This window comes from Gracilinanus agilis, chromosome 3 (assembly GCF_016433145.1).
Source record: "Gracilinanus agilis isolate LMUSP501 chromosome 3, AgileGrace, whole genome shotgun sequence".
NCBI lineage: Eukaryota > Metazoa > Chordata > Mammalia > Didelphimorphia > Didelphidae > Gracilinanus > Gracilinanus agilis.
In genome coordinates, this window is record NC_058132.1 from 92,257,094 (window position 1) to 92,279,042 (window position 21,949).

Here is a 21,949-nt window from a genome sequence, read left to right on the forward strand (position 1 = left end):
AGAAGCAAGTTTAAACAAGAAACATGATCATAAATTTAGTTCTGGATACAGTGAGTTTGAGGCCAAGTCTAGCTGCATTTGTGTAGGTCCTCAAGGTATAGTTTTCAAGGTCTGAGGTACAGGAAAGAGATCAAGGCTAGCAATAAAGCATCGGGAAGCATCTCACAAAGGTCGGGGTTGCAATCAGGGCATAGACAGAGATTGCCAAGGAGGAGAATGTTATTTACCCCATGTCTGCAGTGACCTAAACCTATAGGTGACCATGAGGCTGGAGAGCCGCAGAATTCCTGGGCTGTATTTTCCCATGTGCTTGGTGACCCTGGGGGTAGGACTGGGGCGAGGAACATAAAATAGTCCCAGAGTGGGAGACCGTAGAAGGTCATTTCCAATGTGAGGAGATGACACAGACTGGGGAAAGTGCTTGGAGTGGGGTGGAAAAGTGGACAGTGGAGGGTGTTGTGTCTGGCAAACAGGGCATTGTAGTCTTTGGATATGTATGTATGACTTGGTCTTTTTCTCCCTATATCCCTTAGTCCGACAACTCATCAAGTCCCAGAGGGTCCAGAATAAGTTGGGCATTGTGTTTGAGAAGGAGAAAGAGAGGACTCAGCGGAAGGACTTCATCTTTGTCAGCGCCAGGGTAAGATACTTGGATGGAGGGATGGGGAGGTGGTTAGGGAGGAGATATGTGTGGCAGGGAGGAAAGTGATGATGAGACCAAGAAAAGCCAGATTGTGGTAGGGCCAGGGCTTGGACCCAGCATGACTGGTATTATAGGTTGACCACACAAAAGAGTAGAAAAAGCTATTAAAAATTTTTTTTAAAGAAAAAGTTAGAAAATTATTTCAGAGACCCTGAAGATCATTTAGTTCAACTCCTTAGTTTTATAGAGGAGGAAACTAGGACTCAAAGAAAGAAGTAAAACCAAGTTTTCAGACTTTATTTCACTATACTATACTTATTTCTTAGACTAAAAGGTTAAGGCAGGGCTCATAGGTTTTAGGGAACAAAAAGTCAAGTCTTAGGGAAGTTAGCTAAGGCAAGGAGAAGGAGAGCCAGACATTATTCATAAGTTACTATGATTAAAAAAATATTATCCTTTGGTGGTCACCTTTCAGGCAATAGAGCCTTTCTGCTTTTATGTATATGTGCTGCCAAAGCAAGCACCCTTTTTGCTTTTATGAAGCAGCTGGTAGTGCAGTGGGTAGAGCACTAGGCCCAGAAGTTAGGAAGACTTGAATTTGAATCCAGCCCCAGAAACTTAATAGCTAGGTGACCCTGGACAAGGCACTTAACCCCCATTGCCTGCCCTTACCTCTCTTCTGCCTAGAACCAATACAAAGTATTGATTCTAAGAGGGAAGGTAAGGGTTTAAAAAAAAAAAACAAAAAATAGGGGGCAGCTGGGTGGCTCAGTGGATTGAGAGTCAGACCCAGAGATGGGAGGTCCTGGGTTCAAATCTGGCCTCAGACACTTCCTAGCTGTGTGACCCTGGGCAAGTCACTTGATCTCCATTGCCTAGCCCTTACCACTCTTCTGCCTTGGAACCACTACACATTATTGATTGTAAGACGGAAAGTTAGGGTTTAAAAAAAACAACAACCCACTTTCACAGGTCCCTAGAATTGGGAGAGACCCTCAAGGTCTAATCTCACCTAGACCCTAACAGCATCCCTCTATCCTCCTATGAGATCTTAAAGAGTCTAAGGTCATAAATGAATGTTTATTCAGCCTTTGCTTTAAGATTCAATTAGAGGAAACTCATTACTTCTGTAGACAACCCATTCACTTAACTTATGGACAGCTCACATTGTTGTTGAATTTTTTCCATTGGTGAAGATAATTTTTATTCTTCAAAACTTCTGCCTGCTGCTCCCAGTTCTGCCCTACTGGGTCAGGCAGATCAAAACCAATCCTTCCTCCATCACCATGCGCTCCCTTAAGACTGCTTTTCTTCAAATTATTTTCTTTTAGCTGACTCTTGGGAAATAGGGAATTTAACTATAATTTTCCTTATTTTTTGTATAGAAAGCAGGGAGAAGGAACTATCACTGATTCTCTCAGCTAAGCCCAAGAATCAGTACATGAGCCTGTTTTTTTGACTCAGTGGGGTCAGGGATCTTACTACAACATCACTCTGTCCCTTGATATAGGGAGGAGCAAATAAGAGTCTGGGGTCTGGCAGGACACTTAGCCAGCAAGAGTGGCCTTGACGGACCCTGATCCCAAGGTGGAATATGTCAACTCCCTGGGTAGTTAGTTCTTAGATTCCTTGCTGAACGTGAGAGACGCAGACAGTCCTTTAGGTAGATGGCCGGGATTGTGGAGCCAGCTCCTTTTTAAGGCCAGAACCAAAGGAGGCTGGGGAGACAGTACCATTTTGTCCGGTGGTTACATGGGAAGTCCAAGAGCCTCTCCCTGGCTCACGCTCCTCTCTCTTTCTTCCTCAGAAGCGGGAGGCATTCTGCCAGTTACTGCAGCTGATGAAGAATAAACACTCTAACCAGGATGAGCCAGATATGATCTCCATCTTCATTGGCACTTGGAACATGGGTCTGTCTTCCTTGGGGACTTGCTGAGGGCGTGCTACACACAAGGGAAGAGGGAGGGCCAAGAGCTACAGGGAGTCCTGGGAGTGATACAGATAGAAATAAGCTAAGACTAGGGATAATTGTAGCCTGGATCCTGGGGCCCACAGTTGGGGAGATCTGGGATCCTCAGAAAGAAGGCTGACATGGCATGAGGGAAAGATTGCTAAGACTGAGTAAGGAGATACCTGGGTTTGAATCTTAGAGCCCACAGGTACTAGCTATGGCCCTTGGCAAGACATTTAACCTCAGTGTTCTCATCAACAAGCCAGAGAGCTGCAAGAAAAAGGATTTGTCAGTCTTGGTAGTTGGAGTTGCCATCATCCTTCTCTTGCATTACTGTTGTCATTAGAGAGGTCCATGGGTTAAAGAAGCAGCACCTGCTCACTTTCCTCTGACGCCCTGTCCCTTACCCTACCTAGGCAGTGTGCCGCCCCCCAAAAACATAACCTCATGGTTCACATCGAAAGGCCTGGGGAAGACCCTGGATGAAGTCACTGTGACCATCCCTCATGACATCTACGTGTTTGGGACCCAGGAGAACTCTGTGGGCGACCGGGAGTGGCTGGACCTGCTTCGAGGTGGCCTTAAGGATCTCACCGACCTTGACTACCGAGCGGTGAGGAAGTGAGAGGGGTTCACAGTGAGGTCACCTCCTTGGGGGAGGGAAGCAATGGGAGGCTTAGGTCTTTCTAGCTGTGGGCTAGAGGCTCCTTAAGAGGACTTCCTCAATGTGGAGTGCTGGGCTTGATGTTGGAGGAGATACAGGACTGCCCTTGGAGAACTTCTAGTTTAGCAGGCTTGGCTGCTTGTTGGAGTTGGAGACTCCTAGATCTTCCCCTTGACTCAGCCTCCCCCAGGGCTCCTGAGGAGCAAGGGGAAGCCTCATGACTCCCTCTTTTAATCGCAAACACAGACCCAGCCTGGCCTGGCTTTGGAGCTTCTGAGAGATTTTGCTGAGAAGCCAGAGAACTGGCATGTCAAGAACAGGGAGGGAGATAGCCCTTATGTCCTCAGCTCACATCTCAAGTGTTTTGTCTCCCATTTTGCAGTCACATTTTAGGGAGTGTTTTGGCAGGCTGGGAGTCATCCAGAGCAGAGCCAGCAGGATGGGGAGATCATTTGAAGAAATTGGGATTGTTTAATCTGTGGAAGAGAATGCAAGATGGGGAAGAAACAGACTATCTTGGGGAAGAGGGATCATATTTATTCAGGATTTCAGAGAATTAGTCCAATCCTTTCATTTTACAGATAAAGAGAAATCATGAGACACACATTGGTAGTTAGTGGCAGCCCAAACTTGAACCCAGGGCTCTCAATTCCAAATCCAATGATCTTTCTCATAAAACACGCTACCCAAAAAGCTAAAATAGGTACTTAGGTTGGACTTGGAGTTAGGAAGACTGAAGTTAAAATCCTGCTGAAAATACTATGTGATCCTGGATAAATCCTGTAACCTCTGCCTCAATTTTCCCAACTGTAACTTGGGGGTAGTAAATAACATTTGCCTCCCAGGATTAATGTGAGGATCAAATGAAATATTTGTAAAGTACTTAGCACAGTGCCTGGCATAGAGCAGGTGGTTGATAAATTCTTGTTTCTTTCCTCCTTCCTCAGGCTGATATAGCCTTTATCATTATAGCGCATTTGTACATGCATTCTTTAAGTCTTCATAGAAGCCCTGTGAGGCTGGTTGTATTTTCCCCACTGAAGCAACTTACTTACAATAGCATAGCTGGAAATAATGGAAATCACTTGGAAATCAGAAACAGATCTCCTGACTTCTAAAGCCAGGATTTCTTGAATTCTTCCCTCTTGCCTTTTCCTTTCCTGCTTTCTCCTCCTCTCTGCCTCAGCCCATTCTAGCATATTTCTCAGAGGGCAAGACCAGTGTGTATAGTGGTGATGTAGGTGGACTAGCTGTTAACAGAGAAGCAACTTTCAGCTCAATATAAAGAACTTTGGGATACAGAGATGTTCCACAAGTCAGTGGTGCTGCCTTATTAGAGAATGAGTTTCCTATCACTTGAAGGTCCCAAGAAAAAGCTGAATGACTTCTTGGTAGGGCTGCTGACTGGGCCACTTGAAAAGATTCTCTGGCCTAATCACAAATAACAAGGGACCATTGACAGTTTTAAGAAGTTCTAGTTTGAGTCTTCTCCCAGGCTCTTACTGTATATCCTTGGACAAATCACCAAAACCTACTGAGTCTCTTTCCTCCTTAATTAAGGATAATAATAACTGCACTCTCCACCCCCATGTCATTGTTGGGAGGATATTTTTATCATCAACCCTGCTCTCCATTTAAAATGTCATTGAGTTAGGGATCTTTCCTTCCCTTCTCCCAGGAAGAGGTCACCCTTTTTCCTTGCTCAAGGATAACCTGACAGCTCAAGCCTCGACTTGGTTTCCCCCGTCTCCTCTGGGGTCTTGCTGCCCTGAGAGTTCCCTCTCTTGAGTCCCTGCTGGCTTCTTGCCTTCAGTCTACACACCAATTTTCCTCATCTATCCTATCGGTTGTCCTGTCTCACTCTTCCTGGGAACTCCAGACATTGCCTCCAGCCCTTCACTACACATATACAGCTCTTCTCCAGGAGGTTATCAGTGATGTCCTCATGACCAAATCCAGTGACTTCTTGTCAGAAGATTTAGAGGTGGAAAAGAGATCCTCTTAACTCCTTCATTTTACAAAGGTAGAAACCAGAGTCTGGAGAAGCAAGTGCTTGGTCCAGGGTCATACTTCTAGTTTTTATCTTCCTTGACTTGACCTTCTTGTAGCAACTGATTCTGCTAGCTACTCCCACCTCTTGGTCCTCTGGTCTCTCTATTTCAGAAACTGAAGGATGTTTTCAAAGACTAGCTCTTTGGATTAGAAGTAGACCTATCCAGAGTTCTTGTCCTTTGAATTTTGTGGACAATCTCCCTTTCACCTAACCAAGAAAGGAGAAAGAGGAAGGAGGGAGGGAGGGAAGCAAGGAGAGAGGGACAGAAAGAAGGAAGAGAAAGGGAAGGATTGATTTATTAAGAACTTACAATTATTATTTCAATTGATCCCCACGACAACCTTGGGAGGTAGGTGTTTTTATTTATTATCTCCATTTTATAGATGAAGAAACCAAGACAGAGGTTAAGCGACTTGCCCAGAGTCATAAAACTAGTATCTAAGGCCAGATATGAACTCAGGTTTTCTTGACTCCAACTCCCGTACTCTATTCACTGGACCACCAGCTTCCTCTATGATCCTATAACTTCTTCAAGACCAGAAAAGCTGTGGTTTGTACTTAGTAACTAGATAGACCCTGGACAAGTCATTTTACTTCTCTTGGCCTTAGTTTCTTTACCTCTAAAATGGGGATAAATAATAGCACTTATCTGACAGGGTTGTTGTGAAGATTGGTAGACTTAAGGTGTTTTGCAAACCTTAAAGCACTATGTAAATATTAGCCATTATATGAAAAATAGCTCAAAGAGAGCTCCCAGCTGGGAGCCATAGGGCCATTGAATGTCAGAGCTAAGAGACCACCAAGTCTAACTCTACTATGTTTGACTGAGGAAGAAGCTAAGCTCTGAAAGGAGAAAGGACTTCCCAAGGTCACACAGGCTGTGGAAGAACCAGGCCTCTGATAGCTGGGCTTTGGGATTTTCACTTCACCACGTAGCCCTGGCTTGGTGAGCAGAGTCAATCATCTGGGAAGTTGGGGTCAATGGGGAGGAGCAGGCCAATTCTCTGGGTCCAGAGTCTTACCTTTCGTGCCAAACACAGGGAAAATGAACCAAAGTCCAGCTCATGAGGGAGAATGATGTAAGTTCAGACTCATAGTAATAAGGTTGCAAAAAGTGTCCTGGGCTGGGAGTCAGGAAACCTGGGTTCCAGCTCTGCCTCTGCTATTGACTATAACCATGAACAAGTTCCTCTTTTTCTGAGCCTCAGTTTCCTCTTCTGTAACAAGAGGAGTTGGAAGGCCCCTTCTGGCTCTGAGTTTATGTTCTATGCTCTTAATTCTGAGCATCTGTGTTCTAAGGTTCTCCCCCATCCCAACCCAGCTCTGACATTTTGTGCCCCAAGGTTCTTTCCAGCTCTGACATTCTATGTTCTAAGGCTCCTTCTAGTTCTGATGTTTTGTTTTCCAAAGTCCTTTTCAGTTTTTGACATTCAATATCTCATGTTCAATTCCCAGCTCGACCCTTGACTTTTTTTTTTAACCCTTACCTTCTGTCATAGAACTAAGTATTGGTTCCTAGGCAGAAGAGTGGTAAAGGCTAAGCAATGAGGGTTAAATGATTTGTCCAGAGTCACACAGCTAGGAAGTGTCTGAGCCCCCATCTCCAGGCCAGGGGCTCTAGCCACTGAGTCACCCAGCTGCCCCTGTCCTTGACTCTTGTGGTGTGGTAGAGAGCTTAGACCTTAGCCCAATGACACATTCCTCTCCTCCATGTCCCCAGATCGCCATGCAGTCTCTGTGGAACATCAAGGTGGCCGTGCTGGTGAAGCCAGAACACGAGAATCGCATCAGCCACGTCAGCACATCCAGTGTGAAGACTGGCATTGCCAACACCCTGGGTGAGGGACTGGGCACAGATGAGAGACAAAAGCCCAGAATTTAGAGTTAGCACCTGGGTTGGGTGCTGGCTCTGCTCCTTTTTTATTAGGTGATCCTGAACAGATGACTTCTCTTTGGGATTCAGCTTCCTTGTCAGGGAAAAGAGACTCCAAAGCAGTTATCCTGAGAGTTACCCCTAATGCCTATGTGAATATGGCCACCCCAGTGAGGCTGGGCCCTTGGATCTCTATCCCCATCCATTTCAACCCACCCCAGGACTCCCTTATTCTAGCCTCCCCAGTGGGGTCCAGCCCACTGAACTGTACTTTTTGTCTGTCTTCCTTCTCCTATGCTAGCAATGCACAAAAATAAAAAATGATTTCAGGTTGGTGGGGGGGGGACCCCTAAATTTGACTTGAATATCAGAAGCTAGTTATTGAGAAAAAGGTAAATATATATCATATTTGGGGATGCTGGTGACCTTCCGTGTACCTGGATTTGCTGGGATGACCAGCAGGGGTGAGGAGTGAGCCTGGCTCAGACTCTTCCTGTAGTCAGGCAGATATAGGAGACAGAACCCTGGACTGGGTATCATTAGACCTAGATTCTTGTCACTGGTAGAGGCTGGATTTGCTGTGTGATCTTATCTGGTTTACTCCCTGTGGGCTTTAGGTGCCTCTTCTGTATAACAGAGGAATGGAGAGAAGACAATCTCTTAAGGCTTCTTTAGCTTTCAAATTCTAGGTTATAAAATCTTAGCTATCTAAGGAATATCATCTATTTCAGGGTGTGTGTGTGTGTGTGTGTGTGTGTGTGTGTGTGTGTGTGAAAGAGAGAGAGAGATTGACCCTTTTCTCCATATGACAAAGATGTAGACCCATGCTTAGAATGTTTTTTAAAAAATCCATAGTTAAAGGAAATGTTACATTTCAGTTTAAGATTAGGGATAACATATGCAATTTTTCCACATTCACTTTCATATTCCCAGGTTAAGAGCCCTGATTAGAAATGATTTGACCATACTAGTTAATAGCAGTCAGGATTTGAAACTGGGCCCTCTGACTTCATGTCCAGGGTTTTTATTTTGGTGTGTGTGGCTACATTAGATTGACAGTCTTTCTGCCACTGCATTTGATCCACTGATGCCCTGGAGTCCCCTAGTCAGACAGAGCTGTAGGTTTCTAGTAGATGTGTCTGTCGGTATATCCTGGACAGTGGAGGGGCAGAAGGAAGTGTGGTGTTGGTGGGCCCATTTTTTACTTCCCCACTTGTGAGGATCTACATAGTGATTCCTGGCTACCTGAGTTTAGGGAGCTCCTTCCTTAATTTTGTCTTCTTCTATAATAGGAGTGCATCAAAGTTACCTCTAAGAGTTTTTCTAGTTTGGATACTCCATTTCCATTCTGTCTATTATCTAGAATAGTCATCTCATTTCCTTTTTAAGTAAGAAGGGTGGAGGAGTGGGGTCAGGGGGTGCAAAATGGGCTTGGGAGAGGAGCAACCCATGTAACCTTCTGTGGTTTTCCTTGTAACATGACCCTTTCCAATCTACATCCTGGGTCCTCCATCTTTCCCCACAGGTAACAAAGGGGCAGTGGGCGTCTCTTTCATGTTCAATGGCACCTCGTTTGGCTTTGTCAATTGTCACCTCACCTCTGGCAATGAGAAGACTGCTCGGTGAGGAACTTTGGGATTGGAATTGGGTCCTGCTAGAGACCATTATCCTCCCCTGGATTGCCTGTTGTTTATCTCTTGAGTGAGCCCTTGGCCACTCCCGACTTCTAGAGATTCTCTTGCCTCCCTGGGTGACCTCCTTTTCCCATAACTCCTCTTCACAGGAGGAATCAGAATTACCTGGACATCCTTCGACTGCTTTCCCTGGGTGATCGACAGCTTAGTGCATTTGACATGTCTCTGCGCTTCACCCATCTATTCTGGTTTGGGGACCTCAATTACCGTCTGGACATGGATATTCAGGTTGGGAGTTGGAGGAGAGGCACATCTAGGCAGGGTTGGGCAATTCATTTAATTATATACAGTCTGTATTTATTAAAAGCACCTATTTTTAATGAACTTTCATAGGTGGGTGTGAATGACCAAGTAAAGGCAGAGGTTAGAAAGATCTGTATTATCACAGATTTTGAAGGGAGGTTGGGATAGATTTCTAGGCAGAGCTAGAAGAGGATTTTGTGGAATGTCATAGCTGTGAAGAACCTGGAAAGATAGAATGGCAGAACTGGGAAGATCTTTTAACAGAGAATGGCAGAGTTGGCAGGAATCTTGGACCAGGGAACTTTAGAACCCTAGAACACAGAATGCCAAAGTTGGAAGGGACTTTAGGACAAAATGTCAAAGCTGGAAGGCACTTCACCTCTACCTCCTGGCTTCCTTCAAGTCTCAGCTCCAGTCCTTCCTTCTTCAGGAAACCTTTCCCAGTTCTCCCCACTGCTAGTGCGTCTTCCCTGAGATCACCTTCCATTTACACTGTATATGTCTGATATGCACATAGTTATTTGCATGTGGTCTCCCCTATTGGAATCCCAGGAGGGATGTTTTTGCCTTTTGCTTTATCATCAGCATGTAGGGCAGTGGCTAGCATAGTCAGAACTTCATAAATGCTTGTGGACACTTGGATCAGAGAATGCAGGAGCTGGGGGGTGGGGGGGGACTCCTTAGGACTTAGAACAGAAAGGAGAATGGATGTGAAGAGCCAAGAGTCAGGGTTGGGAGCTGGGCAAAAATTTGAAGGCGTGGAGTATATTACAATGGGATTACTTCTTGGGAAAAGGAAGGGAGAAGGAAGAGTGATTCTCACCTGTCTCTTACCTCCCTTCTCCCTTTCATCCCAGGAAATCCTCAATTACATTAGCCGAAAAGAGTTTGAGCCTCTTCTTCGGGTGGATCAGCTCAACCTAGAGCGTGAGAAGCACAAGGTTTTCCTGAGATTCAGTGAGTATGTGTGTCTGTGGGTGTATTTTATTTCATTTTTTTTTTAACAATCACATGTAATAACAAATTTCCACACAAGTTTCTGAAGTTATATGATCCAAATTGTCTCCCTTCCTCCCTTCCCTCACCACTTCTAGAGCTGGCAAACAATTCAGTCTGGGTTATATGTGTATTATCTGTGTGCATGTACACAGGTAAATTAGGGCAAGGGGAGAGAGAGAATGAAGAGGGACTCTTGTCTTTTGGAAGGTGCTGAATTAATGAGAGATGGTCAAGACCAAAAGACCCTGAGATTAGGGTCAAGGAGATCTCCTGAGAGAGGGTTTTTCTGTTTCTTTTGTGTGTGTGTGTGTGTTTATTTTTGGTGGTGGTGGAGTTCTTTTGGGCTCCAGTTCCCTGAGAGTTTGTTTTGGGAACCCTGACCCTCTGTCCTCCATGCCAGGTGAGGAAGAGATCTCTTTCCCTCCCACATACCGCTATGAGCGTGGCTCCAGGGACACCTATGCCTGGCACAAACAGAAACCAACTGGGGTGAGTAGAAAGGAGTTGGAAGGGTGTTGGGGGATAGCAATGGCTGATTCTGATTTGTGATCTTGAAGTCATAGAATAATAAAATCTTGAGTCAAAGAACTTGGAAGTTTAGAATCTTAGAATTTTAACTTACAGGCTTAGCGTCTTAAAATACTTGGTATGTTAATTGGTTGTCCCAACATCCTCAGAACTGCAAAGGGTCTTAGAAATTTCCCTGGGGGAAACTAGGCAGCTCAGTGGATAGAGAGCCAGCCCCAGAGATGGATGGTCCTGGATTCAAATCCGGCTTCAGCTCCTTCTTCATTATATGACCCTGGGCAAGTCACCCCATTGCCTAGCCTTTACCTATTATTCTTCTGCCTTGGAACCAATACCTTCTATTAATTTTAAGATGGAAGGTAAGGATTTAAAAGGAAAAGAAAAGAAATGAAAGAAATTTCCATGAAACTGGTCAACTGGTCCTTAATCTAGCCTAGTCTTGGTAGTAGAAAAGCCTCTACAACCTCCTTGATATGGGAGCATGTAGACCGTGCTTAGAAAGAGGCCATTTAACTTTTCTTGGCCTCAGTTTTCCTGTCTGTCAAATGCTGCAAACACTCTCTGCTCAGCCAATGTCAGGGATCCACTGAATGAGGAGGCATAAAAGGGCTGTGCATGTATGAGGAGTCTTTAGTGTCAGAAGAACCCCCCCAGGGGATGATTTGTGGTAGAACTAGTTGCCACTTTCAGCCTGGGCTTGAATCCAACTTCCCAGATACTGTCCTGGGGATTGTCACCTCATTGATGGTGTGAGATCTTCAGAATGTCAGCAAGAGGATTTAACCCCCTCCACTCATGAAGCTTCCCTCCTTCCCCAAGGCTGTTGGGGCTCAGTCCTGTTAAATCACTCTCACTGGCTCCAGCTCCTTCCTTGTGGCATAGCTCTCTACCGCTGGGCTTAGTCACTTTGAGCAAGGGCTAGTTTTAGCAAGAGGTTACTAGTGATGAGGGAGAGGGTGAAATTATCCAGAATATGTAATTTAGAGGGAGTTACGGAAATATTGAGCCCAGGACCAGGGAATCTTGTCAAAAAACCTTTTTTTTGGCTGGATCACCCTGTTCAGTCCAAGCTTAGGTGGCTAAAAAAAACCCAAACCAGCCCCACCCCGTTCTCCAGCCAGGGTTCTGGGCTTCCCTCCATGTGCAGTTGGCCACCGTGCTTCCCAGGGTGACCCACCAAGCATGCTTCCCCTCGCCTGACTCTGCCCCGGCCGGCAGTGGATTGGCAGCAAGAAGCCTAGGAGGGTTCAGATTCCAGCTCAGTTAGTGACTCACCATGTGATCTGGGGCAAGTTGCTTTCCCTTATCTCTAAAATGAGGGGTTTGGGCCATATGATCTTTAAACTCCTCATCGGCTTTAACAAGGCTGTGATTTTTGGACTGGATGATCTCCAAGGCTTCATTCCTTCACTGACTTCCCTATTCCAACATTCTGTGTTCAGAGGCATTTCTACATTGTAGATTATTTTAGATTTCGGTAGAGGCAGCGGTAAAGAGTTGAGTAGAAGGAGCACAGTGCTTGGCACATAGGAAGGGCTGACTGGCTAACTACCCTTGTTCCACACACCTTTGTTCTCTCACATTCCCCTCTGTTGAGACAAAACATTCAGTGCTCAGTACAGCTGGATGAGGACAGATACATGCAGTGCTTACCAACAGTCAAAAGGGAGAGCCATCCCCATACACCCCGGCTCCTCTCTTCCCCTGGGTTAGCTCCTGATGCTCTCCCCCTTTCCCAGGCACCACCTTCTAATCCTCATTCCATCCATAGGTCCGGACCAATGTGCCCTCGTGGTGTGATCGTATTCTCTGGAAATCTTATCCTGAGACCCATATCAATTGCAATTCTTATGGTAAGAACTGGGATTCCCTAAGGGGGGGTTCAGTGCATCCTCTCCTTGGGGTAGAAGGAGAAGGCAACGAGTCTTCTTTCTTCTCAGTCTTCTTTCTGCTTGCTAATCTCTACAGGTTGCACAGATGACATTGTCACTAGTGACCACTCCCCGGTGTTTGGAGCCTTTGAAGTTGGGGTTACCTCCCAGTTTGTCTCCAAGAAAGGTGAGAGAGAAAGACTGTGTGTGAGTGTTTGTGTGTGTGTGTACATACCTTGAAGATTCATGGGAATCCTTGGCCTCTTTCCTGATAACAACTCTCTAGGCTCTATTCTCTTTCTTAGAGCCCAGGTTCTAGTTTCCCTTCCTTCGAGACTTCAGCACCAGGTCCTCTCTTTCTCTGGTCCTGGTTTTTTTGTCTCTGTTCTATTGGAACATCCAGGGAGGAAAATGTTGGGAGGAAGTGAAAGGATGTGCCAGGCCCTCATTTCTTGGAACTACTTGGAACCACTTGTTACTTTTGGGTTCTAGACTTTTGTATAATTAGAGAATTTTGTACCTTTGGACTTCATCCCCAGAAGTCCTTCAGTATTTCCCAGAATTCCAAGGGAATTCAAAGTCCAAAGGTACAACATTCTCTAATTATACATTTTCCTCTCAGGAACTTAAATTCTAGTTTCTCACTTTCTTTGATCTCAGTTTTTAAGTTATCCCAATTATTCTCTAGTTTCTAGACTTTCTTCTCAAGGATTTAAAATTTGGACTCTACCTTTCTATCCTGGGTTCTAGACATTTATCTTTTTTCCTTTTAATGAATTGTTCCAGATTCCTCACATATATTTAATACTTACTTTAATATTCAATTTATTTATTTTATTTGTTTATTCATTTAGAATATTTTTTCCACGGTTGCAAGATTCATGTTCTTTCCCTCCTCTTTTCCCTCCCCCCTCCCAGAGATGACAAGCAATTCCACTGGGTTATACATATGTCCTTGTTCAAAACCTATTTCCATATTATTCATATTCGTAATAGAGTGTCTAGACAGTTCTCTTCTAGGCCCCAGGTTCTAATGGTTCTGGATTCATTCTTTTAAGAAATAGTGAAGATTGGGCAGCTGGGTGGCTCAGTGGATAGTCAGGCCTGGAGTGATCCAGGATACGAATGTGGACTCAGATACCTCCTAGCTGTGTGACCCTGGGCAAGTCACTTAATATCAGTTGCCTAGCCCTTACCACTCTTACCAATACTTTGTATTGATTCCAAAACAGAAAGTAAGAATTTAAAAAGAAAAAAAGTAGTGAAGGTTGCATTGCCAGCATAGGGTTGTTCTGGCACTTAAATAAGATAATGTCTATAAATTACTGGGTCAGTTTTAAAGAAATCTATATTATGTGGCAGTCAGAGTATTTCTAGCTTTTCATCTCCCAGGTCCATTGTTCTTGATTCTCTTCCTCAGAGTTTATTTTCCAGGTTTCCTTTTGTTCTAGCTCCAGCTTCAAGATTCCTCCCAGAATTCTTAAAGCCTAGGTTATGTTTCTGTGGCTCAAGTTCTAAGTTCTTGATATTTCCCTCCCTTGGATTTCTTTCCCTTGTCCTGGTTCTGTTTGAGACTCTGTCTGGCCTTCCCCCATCCCATCTCACCCCACCTCTCTCTTTTTGTAAAGAAACTTTCTTCAAATTCAAAGAGTACAAGAGTTAGAATAAGTAGCCCTGGGTTGGACTCCCAGGCAATGTGACCCTGGGAAAGTCATTTTCATCAGTAAGCAACATCAATTAAGCATCTACTATGTGCCTGGCACGGTGCTAAGGTCTGGAGAAATAAAGAAAATGAAGGACAGCGTCTGCTCTCAGGGGGAAGACAACACGCAGGCAACCCTGTACAAACAAGCTAAAGACAGGGTAAATAGGAAATAATCAGCACAGAGAAGGCACTAGCATTAAGGGCAGTTGAGAGGCTGGGGGAGCCTGGAGGTAGAATTGGGGAGGAGGAAGAGAATTCAAGGGAATAGAACAGAGAGGGAAAATTGTGCTGCATGGAGTCCAGAGATGGAGTGTCTTGTGGGAGGCACAGTGTCACTGGATCAAAATAAAGTGTCAGGCAACTGGAAAAGTTGGAGAAGGAGCTGAGTTCAGAAGGGCTTGAAAAGCCAGAGATTTTTCTTTTGGACTGTGGAGGTGATAGGGAAATGCTGGAGTTTATTGAGGATGGACTTGTACTTTGGCAGGATCAATCTGATAGCTTACCGGAGAATACTTCTCTCCCGAGCATGTTTGCTCATCTGCAAAATAGAGATAATAGGACTTTAAAGCAACTATGGAGCACAACTCGGTAGAATGCTGGGTTGCAGACTTGGACACTTATTTGCTGTGTGTCCCTGGGCAGGTCACTTAACCCATGTCTGCCTCAGTTTCTCAACTGTTAAACAGGAATCATAAGAGCACCTGTCTCCCAGGATTGTTGTGAGAGATCAAAGGGTTCCTGACTCAGAGAAGATACAATATTTGTAGCTAGTATTATTCCATCTGGAGTCTTGAAGGATATTGTGAGGGAAACTTATAGAAACATTAAACTGCTGCTGTTATTTTTGTTACTATTATTTTGTTATTAGTAGCTGTGTGACTGTGAGGAAATGAGACTGGCTTCTTCTCCAGCACAGGAGAGTTGGACAAATGTCCACCTCAGGGCCCAGGATGATTTGGGATCAGTATGGAACATGGAGCCGTCTTCCTCATTGGATTGCACCTGGGGGGGTGATTTCTGGAGAGAATAACTTAAAATTCTTAGGAGAAGAAGGATCATAGCCATGACTCTCAAGGACTGATGATAGAAAGGTGGGGGGCTATTGGGGTCTGGACAAAGTGTGTCCAGTCAGATAGGGTCAGTGGGCCATTTTGTTATGATTGCACTTTCTTGTTACAAAAGAGGTCTCTGTGCTGTCTGGGGGATTGGGAAATAAAAGCAATAGTTTAACAAAGGATTGAGGGGGTAGCTAGGTGGCAGATAGAATGCCAGGACTGAATCATCAGCCTTTTGGCTAAGGTCAAGTGTAATGCCAGGCCTGGAGACAAGAAGTCCTGAGTTCCAGTGTGGCCTCAGGCACTTCCTGGCTGTGTGATGCCAGGGGATGTCACTAACCCCAATTGCCTAGCCCTTCCTGTTTTTCTGTCTTGGAACTAATACTCAGTATCAATTCCAAGACAGAAGGTATGGGTTAAAAAAAATAGTATCACTAAAACATTTTTTTTTAAAGAAAAAAGAGGAAATCATGACCCTAGTGCAAATATCAATAATATGAAAATAGGTCCTGTTCAATGACACATGTAAAACCCAGTGGAATTGCTCATTGGCTACAGGAGGAGGGCGGGAGGAGGGGAGGGAAAGAATCATATAACCATGGAAAATTTTCCTTAATTAACCAATAAAATAGATAGATAGATAGATAGATAGATAGATAGATAGATAGATAGATAGATAGATAGATAGATAGAAGCCATAGACATTCTGCCTAAAAGAAAGAAGAGGGATTAGAGATTTGTTATATGCAGTCCTAGAGAGAATTAAGAACACTTGAGTGGATCGTTTGAGCCCATTGTAATGAGAAAGTTCCTAATAGAGCTGAGTGAAATGGGCTACCTCTACAGGTAGTGAGTTCCTCATCACTAGAGGACATTAGGGGAAAGCCAGACTGTTGTACAGGATGCACTAGAGACATTTCCAGCTCAGGCACCAGCAGGATGAGGTTCCTTCTGGAGGACTCTTCTAGCTCTGAGCCTGGGGCTTGGCTCTTCCCACCATCCTGCCCTTTCCCTTCTGACTTAGGGCTCTCCAAGCCATCAGATCAAGCTTACATCGAATTTGAGAGTGTGGAAGCCATTGTCAAGACTGCCAGCCGTACCAAGTTCTTCATTGAATTTTATTCTACTTGCCTAGAAGGTCAGAGCTGGGGAGAGGTCATGCCGGGGGTCTGGCTTGGGTGGGATACAGGCAGGAGATGACTTGGGGGGGCACTGACTGAGACACTCCTCCCTTCTCCAGAATACAAAAAGAGTTTTGAGAATGATGCCCAGAGCAGTGATAACATCAACTTCCTCAAGGTTCAGTGGTCCTCGAGACAGCTGCCCACGGTGAGACTCTGGTTGGGGAAGGAGAAGGCAGTGGGGGAAGCTAGCATTTACATAGTGCTTTGAAGTTTGCAAATATTATCCCATTCAGTCCTCACAACCACCCTGGGAAGTATGCTAGCCTTTGTCCCCATTGAGGAAACTGAGGCAGACAGATGAAATGACTTGCCCAAAGTCACCCAATGAGTAAAGGTCCAAGGCTAGATTTGATTGAACTCAGGTTTTCCTGAATCTACTGTGACACCTGGGGTATGTCTATTTGAGGGTTTTGAATGACCAAGTTTAGGGAATGAGTATAAGAAAATGTGGAAGGAAAAAAGTACCCCAGGGTATTGCAGATGGGCAATAATTTTTATTTATATAATTTATATAATTAAATGCCTTAATTTTTCAAAAAAGAGGAAGAAAGTTTTTATTTGTAAAAAATTCTTGGCTGATGGAAGTGATTTTGATTTCCTGACAAAATTCTAGAAATAGAAAGCCTGGCCATTTTCATGCTAGTTTTTAGTTGGGACTTAATGGAGGCCAAGCAAGGAGGGAGAGTATTCCAGGATGAGGAGAGGTTGCCCAGAGCTAAGGCAGGCATCACAAGAGTGTCATGAGAGGGGTCCAAGGTGTTCCAAGACTAGGAAGGTAGGAAGGGGCTTGGCTTAGGGAGGACCTGGACAGACTGGGGAATGGCCAAAGCAGGGCAATTGGTGGTGAAGGGCATGGAGGCTTACCCTGCAAGAATTAGTGGAAGGAAATGAGAATATTTGGCTTGAAGAAGAGACTTGGGGGAGCATTTTAACCATATTTAGCAATTTGATTTGCATTTCTCTAATCAGGAGGGATTTAGAACATTTTTTTTCATATGATTATGGATAGTTTTGATTTATTAATCTGAAAACTGCCTACTCATGTCCCTTTGTCCATTGGGGTATGGCTTGATTTTTTTGTGCATTTGATTAGCTCCTTATAAATTTGAAAAATTATTTTAAAATCATTAAAAGATTATTTAAAAAAAACCTTTGTCAGAGGTTTTCGTTATAAATTTCCCCCCCAGTTTGTTGCTTCCCTTCTAAATTTGGATGCACTGGTTTTGTGAAAAACCTTTTAAATTTAATACAATCACATATTTAGGAATTTGAAAGGTGGCAATGTGGCGTGGTGGTTTGATTTGTTCTGCTTTGCTCTACTGCACAGGGTAGTCATAAAGACTGAGCTGGGTGGCTGAGTGGATGGAGAGCCAGGCCTAGAGACAGGAGGTCCTGGGTTCAAATTTGACCTCAGACACTTCCTAGCTATGTGACTTTGAGCAAGTCACTTAACCCCAGTTGCCTAGTCTTTACCCCTCTTCTGTCTTGGAACCCATACTTGGTATTGATTTTACGACAGAAGGTAAGGATTAAAAAAAAAAAAATTAGACCTGTGTTCAAATGTGGCCTCAGACCCTGTGGGTATGACAGTTAAACTCTGCCTCAATTTCCACAACTATAAAATGGGTTACTATCTTTAGCAATATTTCCCAGAGTTGTGAGGAGCAAACAAGATAATATTTGCAAAGCACTTAGCCCAGAGCCTGGATCCTAGTAAGCACTTAAGAAATGCTCCTTTCTCTTTCCCCTCTGGACATGCCAAAAGCTCCTTAGGTATGTTTGGTCTCTTGGTGTGTGAAAGAGATTGTTGGGTAGCTACTGACATGGGATAGAGCAAGGGGCAGGCACGTTGGGGGGGTGGGCATTGTCCTCCTAAGTGAGCTAGTCCCAATGTCTGCCTCTCTCCAGCTGAAGCCAATCCTGTCAGAGATTGAATACTTGCAAGACCAGCATCTGTTGCTGACGGTGAAGTCCCTGGATGGATATGAGTCCTACGGTGAGGGGGCAGGATGGGGCATGGGGAAGGGAAAAAAGGGGTGAGGAGAGCCCTCTGGCAGGAGGGATGGAGGGGAGTCTCTGGAAGAAAGGAGAAGAGTTTTAGAAGATTAGATTCTCTGGGCGAAGCTTCCTGAGATGCTCGGGACTCTCGGAGAGGGAAGGAGGACAGATCTTGGGATGGGGATGTCTGAGGACGGGACAGGGAGGGTCTGAGGATGGGATGGGGAAGGTCTGGGAAAGGGCCAGATATCTCTGACTCTCTGTCCAACCCCTAGGCGAGTGTGTGATCGCACTCAAGTCCATGATCGGCAGCACAGCCCAGCAGTTCTTGACCTTCCTCTCCCATCGAGGCGAGGAGACGGGGAACATCAGAGGCTCCATGAAGGTGCGGGTGCCAGCTGAACGGCTAGGCACCCGGGAGCGGCTCTACGGTGGGGGCACCACCAGGGACAGGGGGTGGGAGGCTCTGACCAGAGATGGTCCCTTATCTTGGGAGGGAGGAGTGACCCTGTGATCTAGGAGTCTGAGGCAGACCCTCAGTGGCCGCTAAGCCCTCAGGGTCCTGCCTGAGGGTGGGGGAACCCTGCTCTGAGTTCCTGCAATTGCCCCTTAGAGTGGATCAGTGTTGACAAGGATGAAGCAGGAGCAAAGGGGAAGCCACCATCTGTGTCCCGAGGCAGCCAGGACTACAGGTAAGGGCCAGGGCTGGGACTTGAAAGATTGAGAGGGGTCTGGTGGAAGGCTTCTTGGCCAGTCCTTTCAGCCCCTGCCCTGGATCTTCCCCTGCTCTTCCAGGTCTGGGAGCCGAAAGCCAGGCCCTGCTGAAGCCTCCTGCCCTTTGTCCAAGCTATTTGATGAACCTGAGAAACCACCTCCAACAGGAAGGCCTCCAGCCCCACCTCGTGCAGCCCCCCGTGAGGATCCCCCCTCTGCTCCCAGGTGAGGATCCCCCCTCTGCTCCCAGGTGAGGATCCCCCCTCTGCTCCCAGTTGAGGATTCTCCTCCCTGCTCCCAGGTATGGATTCCCCCCTGGTGAGGATTGCCTCACCCTCCTCTGGGCCCTCTTCCCATTTGAAGCATCACAGAATGTGGCCAACAGAATGTTGGATTTGAAGTCAGAATCCTGGGCCTGGACTCCTAACTTTGCTTCTCCTTTCTAGACTTCAGTTTTCTCCTTTGTAAAATGAAAGATGTTAATGTTCTTAATGGGTTTAAATGTTCTCCAAGTTCCCTTTGATCCTTAAGGTAGGTGAGCCCTCCCTGCTGGCAGTTCTTCTGTTCTTGCTCTCCCCGGTTTTGTTTGCCATTGCTCTGGAGTTTGGAGTTTTGCTGGGAGAACCTCCTGAGGCTCATGTTTTTTCTTAAATTTTATTCCTCAGTTTTTCCTACATTTCCACTGGGTGGTGCCTTGACTCTGAATGGGCCTTTGTGAATTAAAGAACCAGGATTTCCCTGGTTGTGGTGAAAGAGACAGTGAAGACAGTGTTGTCTAGTGGGCAGAGTGCTGTCTCCTGGAGGCAGGAGAGCCAAATGCAGATTTCCGCTCTGATGCTTACTTGTTATGGGACCATCTTGGGCCCTTCATCCCAGTTAAATGGGAGGAATATTGGACTCCCTGCCCAGCTCACAGACCTCTTCAGAAAGCTGAAGATGCTTTGAAATAAGAATTCTTATTGGCCACTCCTTTAAAATAAGGATAAAATTATCAGAAGGGTGAGGCACCCACTGTTTATGTTAGTGCTGACTAAATTGAAACAGGACCCACTTTGCCCACATAAATCCCATCTCACTTTTTCTGTGGGCACAGAGGAGGCCCACATACGAGCTCATGGCTGCAGTTTGAGACTTTTCTCTTCGCCCTTCTGTCTTAGAATAATACAGTGTTTTGACTACAAGGCAGAAGAGTGGCGAGGGCTAGGCAAATGGGGGGTAAGTAACTTGTCCAGGATCATACAGCGAGGATGTGTCTGAGGCCAGATTTGTACCCAGATCTCCAGACCCGGTTCTCAATCCACTGAGCCATCTGGTGTCCCCTTCTCACCACTCTTAATTGTTATCAATCACTTCTTGACCTAGTCTTGGTTCTCTTCCTAACTTGAGTAGAAATAACTCACTGGGAGTCAGATGCCTTCTTGGACAGGCAACAAAAACCTGAGGCTGCTTTGCTCAGCAGTCTCTGCCTTCCCATAATTAAAGGGCTCAAGTTTCCATTCCCTTTGGCTCCCACCGTCCCCTCCACGAATTTGGCTCTGGTCTCCCTTGGAGTCGAAGACCTCTTCCCATGGCACTTCCTCTATAGCTGTGGCTTGTCTTAGAATAGAATCCTTGTTGGAACCAGCTTTGGAGCCCATCTCGCCCGGCTCCCATCTTTTCCTCAGGAGACACGAGAAGCGAAGGGATTTCCAGAATCAGTTCAGGAAAGAACCTCCTCTGTGCCAGGCCCTCTAAGCAGAGTCCCACACAGAATCAGGGCCCCGAGTCCCAGGTCGGGATGTCTCCCTGCTCCCCTGGACTGCCTTCATCCCCACCTCAGGTCCAGAGTCTCTCCTGAGCCATCCCTTCCCTCCCCAGGTCGAAGCCAGAAGGAGCTCCGGAAACAGAGGGGATGACAGCCCCTCCGATGAAAAACAGCTTCAATAACCCAGCCTACTACGTCCTGGAAGGGGTCCCACACCAGCTGCTGCCCCTGGACCCCCCGGCCCCCAGCCCTCCTGCCAAGGCTCCCACTCCTTTGGTCACAAAGAATAAGGTGGCCATCACAGTGCCCCCCCTGCAGCCCGGCCGCCGGCGACCCCCTCGAGTGGGAGAGGGGAGCTCATCAGATGAAGAGGGGGGCACCTTGCCCCCACCTGACTTCCCTCCGCCCCCACTGCCTGATTCGGCCAGCCTGGATCTGCCTGCGGCGGGCCCTGGGGGCAGGGGCCGGGGAGGGGTTGAGATCCGGGGGCCGCTGACTCCTAAGACCCATCCCCGGCCCCCCCTGCCTCCAAACTCCTCCCCGGCCAGTGCCTTCCTAGGGGAGGTGAGCAGCGGCGATGACCGATCCTGCTCCGTGCTGCAGATGGCCAAGACGCTGAGCGAGGCCGATTATGCTTCAGGACCAGCCAGAGGGGGCCTGATTGGGGGCCCCCTGGACCTGCCTCCCCGAGGTCTGCCCCCAGATTACAGCCGGGCCCTCGGCTTTCCCCCTCCTCGAATCCGAGAGAGCATCCAGGAAGACCTGGCTGAGGAGGTACGGGAGTGTGTATCATGGCAGGGCTGGGGCGGTGTGTCTGTCTGTCTCTGGCTGTTCTTGGCTAGCTTTCCTCTCTGCCACCCCACTATGGGCTCCTTTCTGGTCTTCTGTTGTCTCAGAAAACCTTCTAGGGCCCACATGCTACGTTTCTGATCCTGGCACTCAAGGTCCTCCACAGACTGGCTCCAGGCTTATTGCCCATCATTCTCTTAAATGGAATACCCCGTTTGACCCAAATTGGACTCCTACTTAC

General features: G+C 46.3%; 1 protein-coding gene across 1 annotated transcript in view; it reads left to right on the forward strand.

Annotated features, from left to right (window-relative positions):
* INPPL1 (inositol polyphosphate phosphatase like 1) overlaps positions 1–21,949 on the forward strand; it is a 35,477-nt gene that overhangs the window by 12,050 nt on the left and 1,478 nt on the right. Inside the window, exons 10-26 of the mRNA XM_044668907.1 lie at positions 534–640; positions 2,451–2,553; positions 3,011–3,207; positions 7,032–7,149; positions 8,710–8,806; positions 8,968–9,106; positions 9,979–10,078; positions 10,521–10,609; positions 12,420–12,501; positions 12,617–12,706; positions 16,304–16,417; positions 16,520–16,608; positions 18,372–18,459; positions 18,737–18,892; positions 19,075–19,153; positions 19,257–19,400; positions 21,033–21,693. Of these exons, the coding sequence (XP_044524842.1) occupies positions 534–640; positions 2,451–2,553; positions 3,011–3,207; positions 7,032–7,149; positions 8,710–8,806; positions 8,968–9,106; positions 9,979–10,078; positions 10,521–10,609; positions 12,420–12,501; positions 12,617–12,706; positions 16,304–16,417; positions 16,520–16,608; positions 18,372–18,459; positions 18,737–18,892; positions 19,075–19,153; positions 19,257–19,400; positions 21,033–21,693 (2,453 nt within the window). The remainder of the gene's footprint in view (positions 1–533; positions 641–2,450; positions 2,554–3,010; positions 3,208–7,031; positions 7,150–8,709; positions 8,807–8,967; positions 9,107–9,978; positions 10,079–10,520; positions 10,610–12,419; positions 12,502–12,616; positions 12,707–16,303; positions 16,418–16,519; positions 16,609–18,371; positions 18,460–18,736; positions 18,893–19,074; positions 19,154–19,256; positions 19,401–21,032; positions 21,694–21,949) is intronic.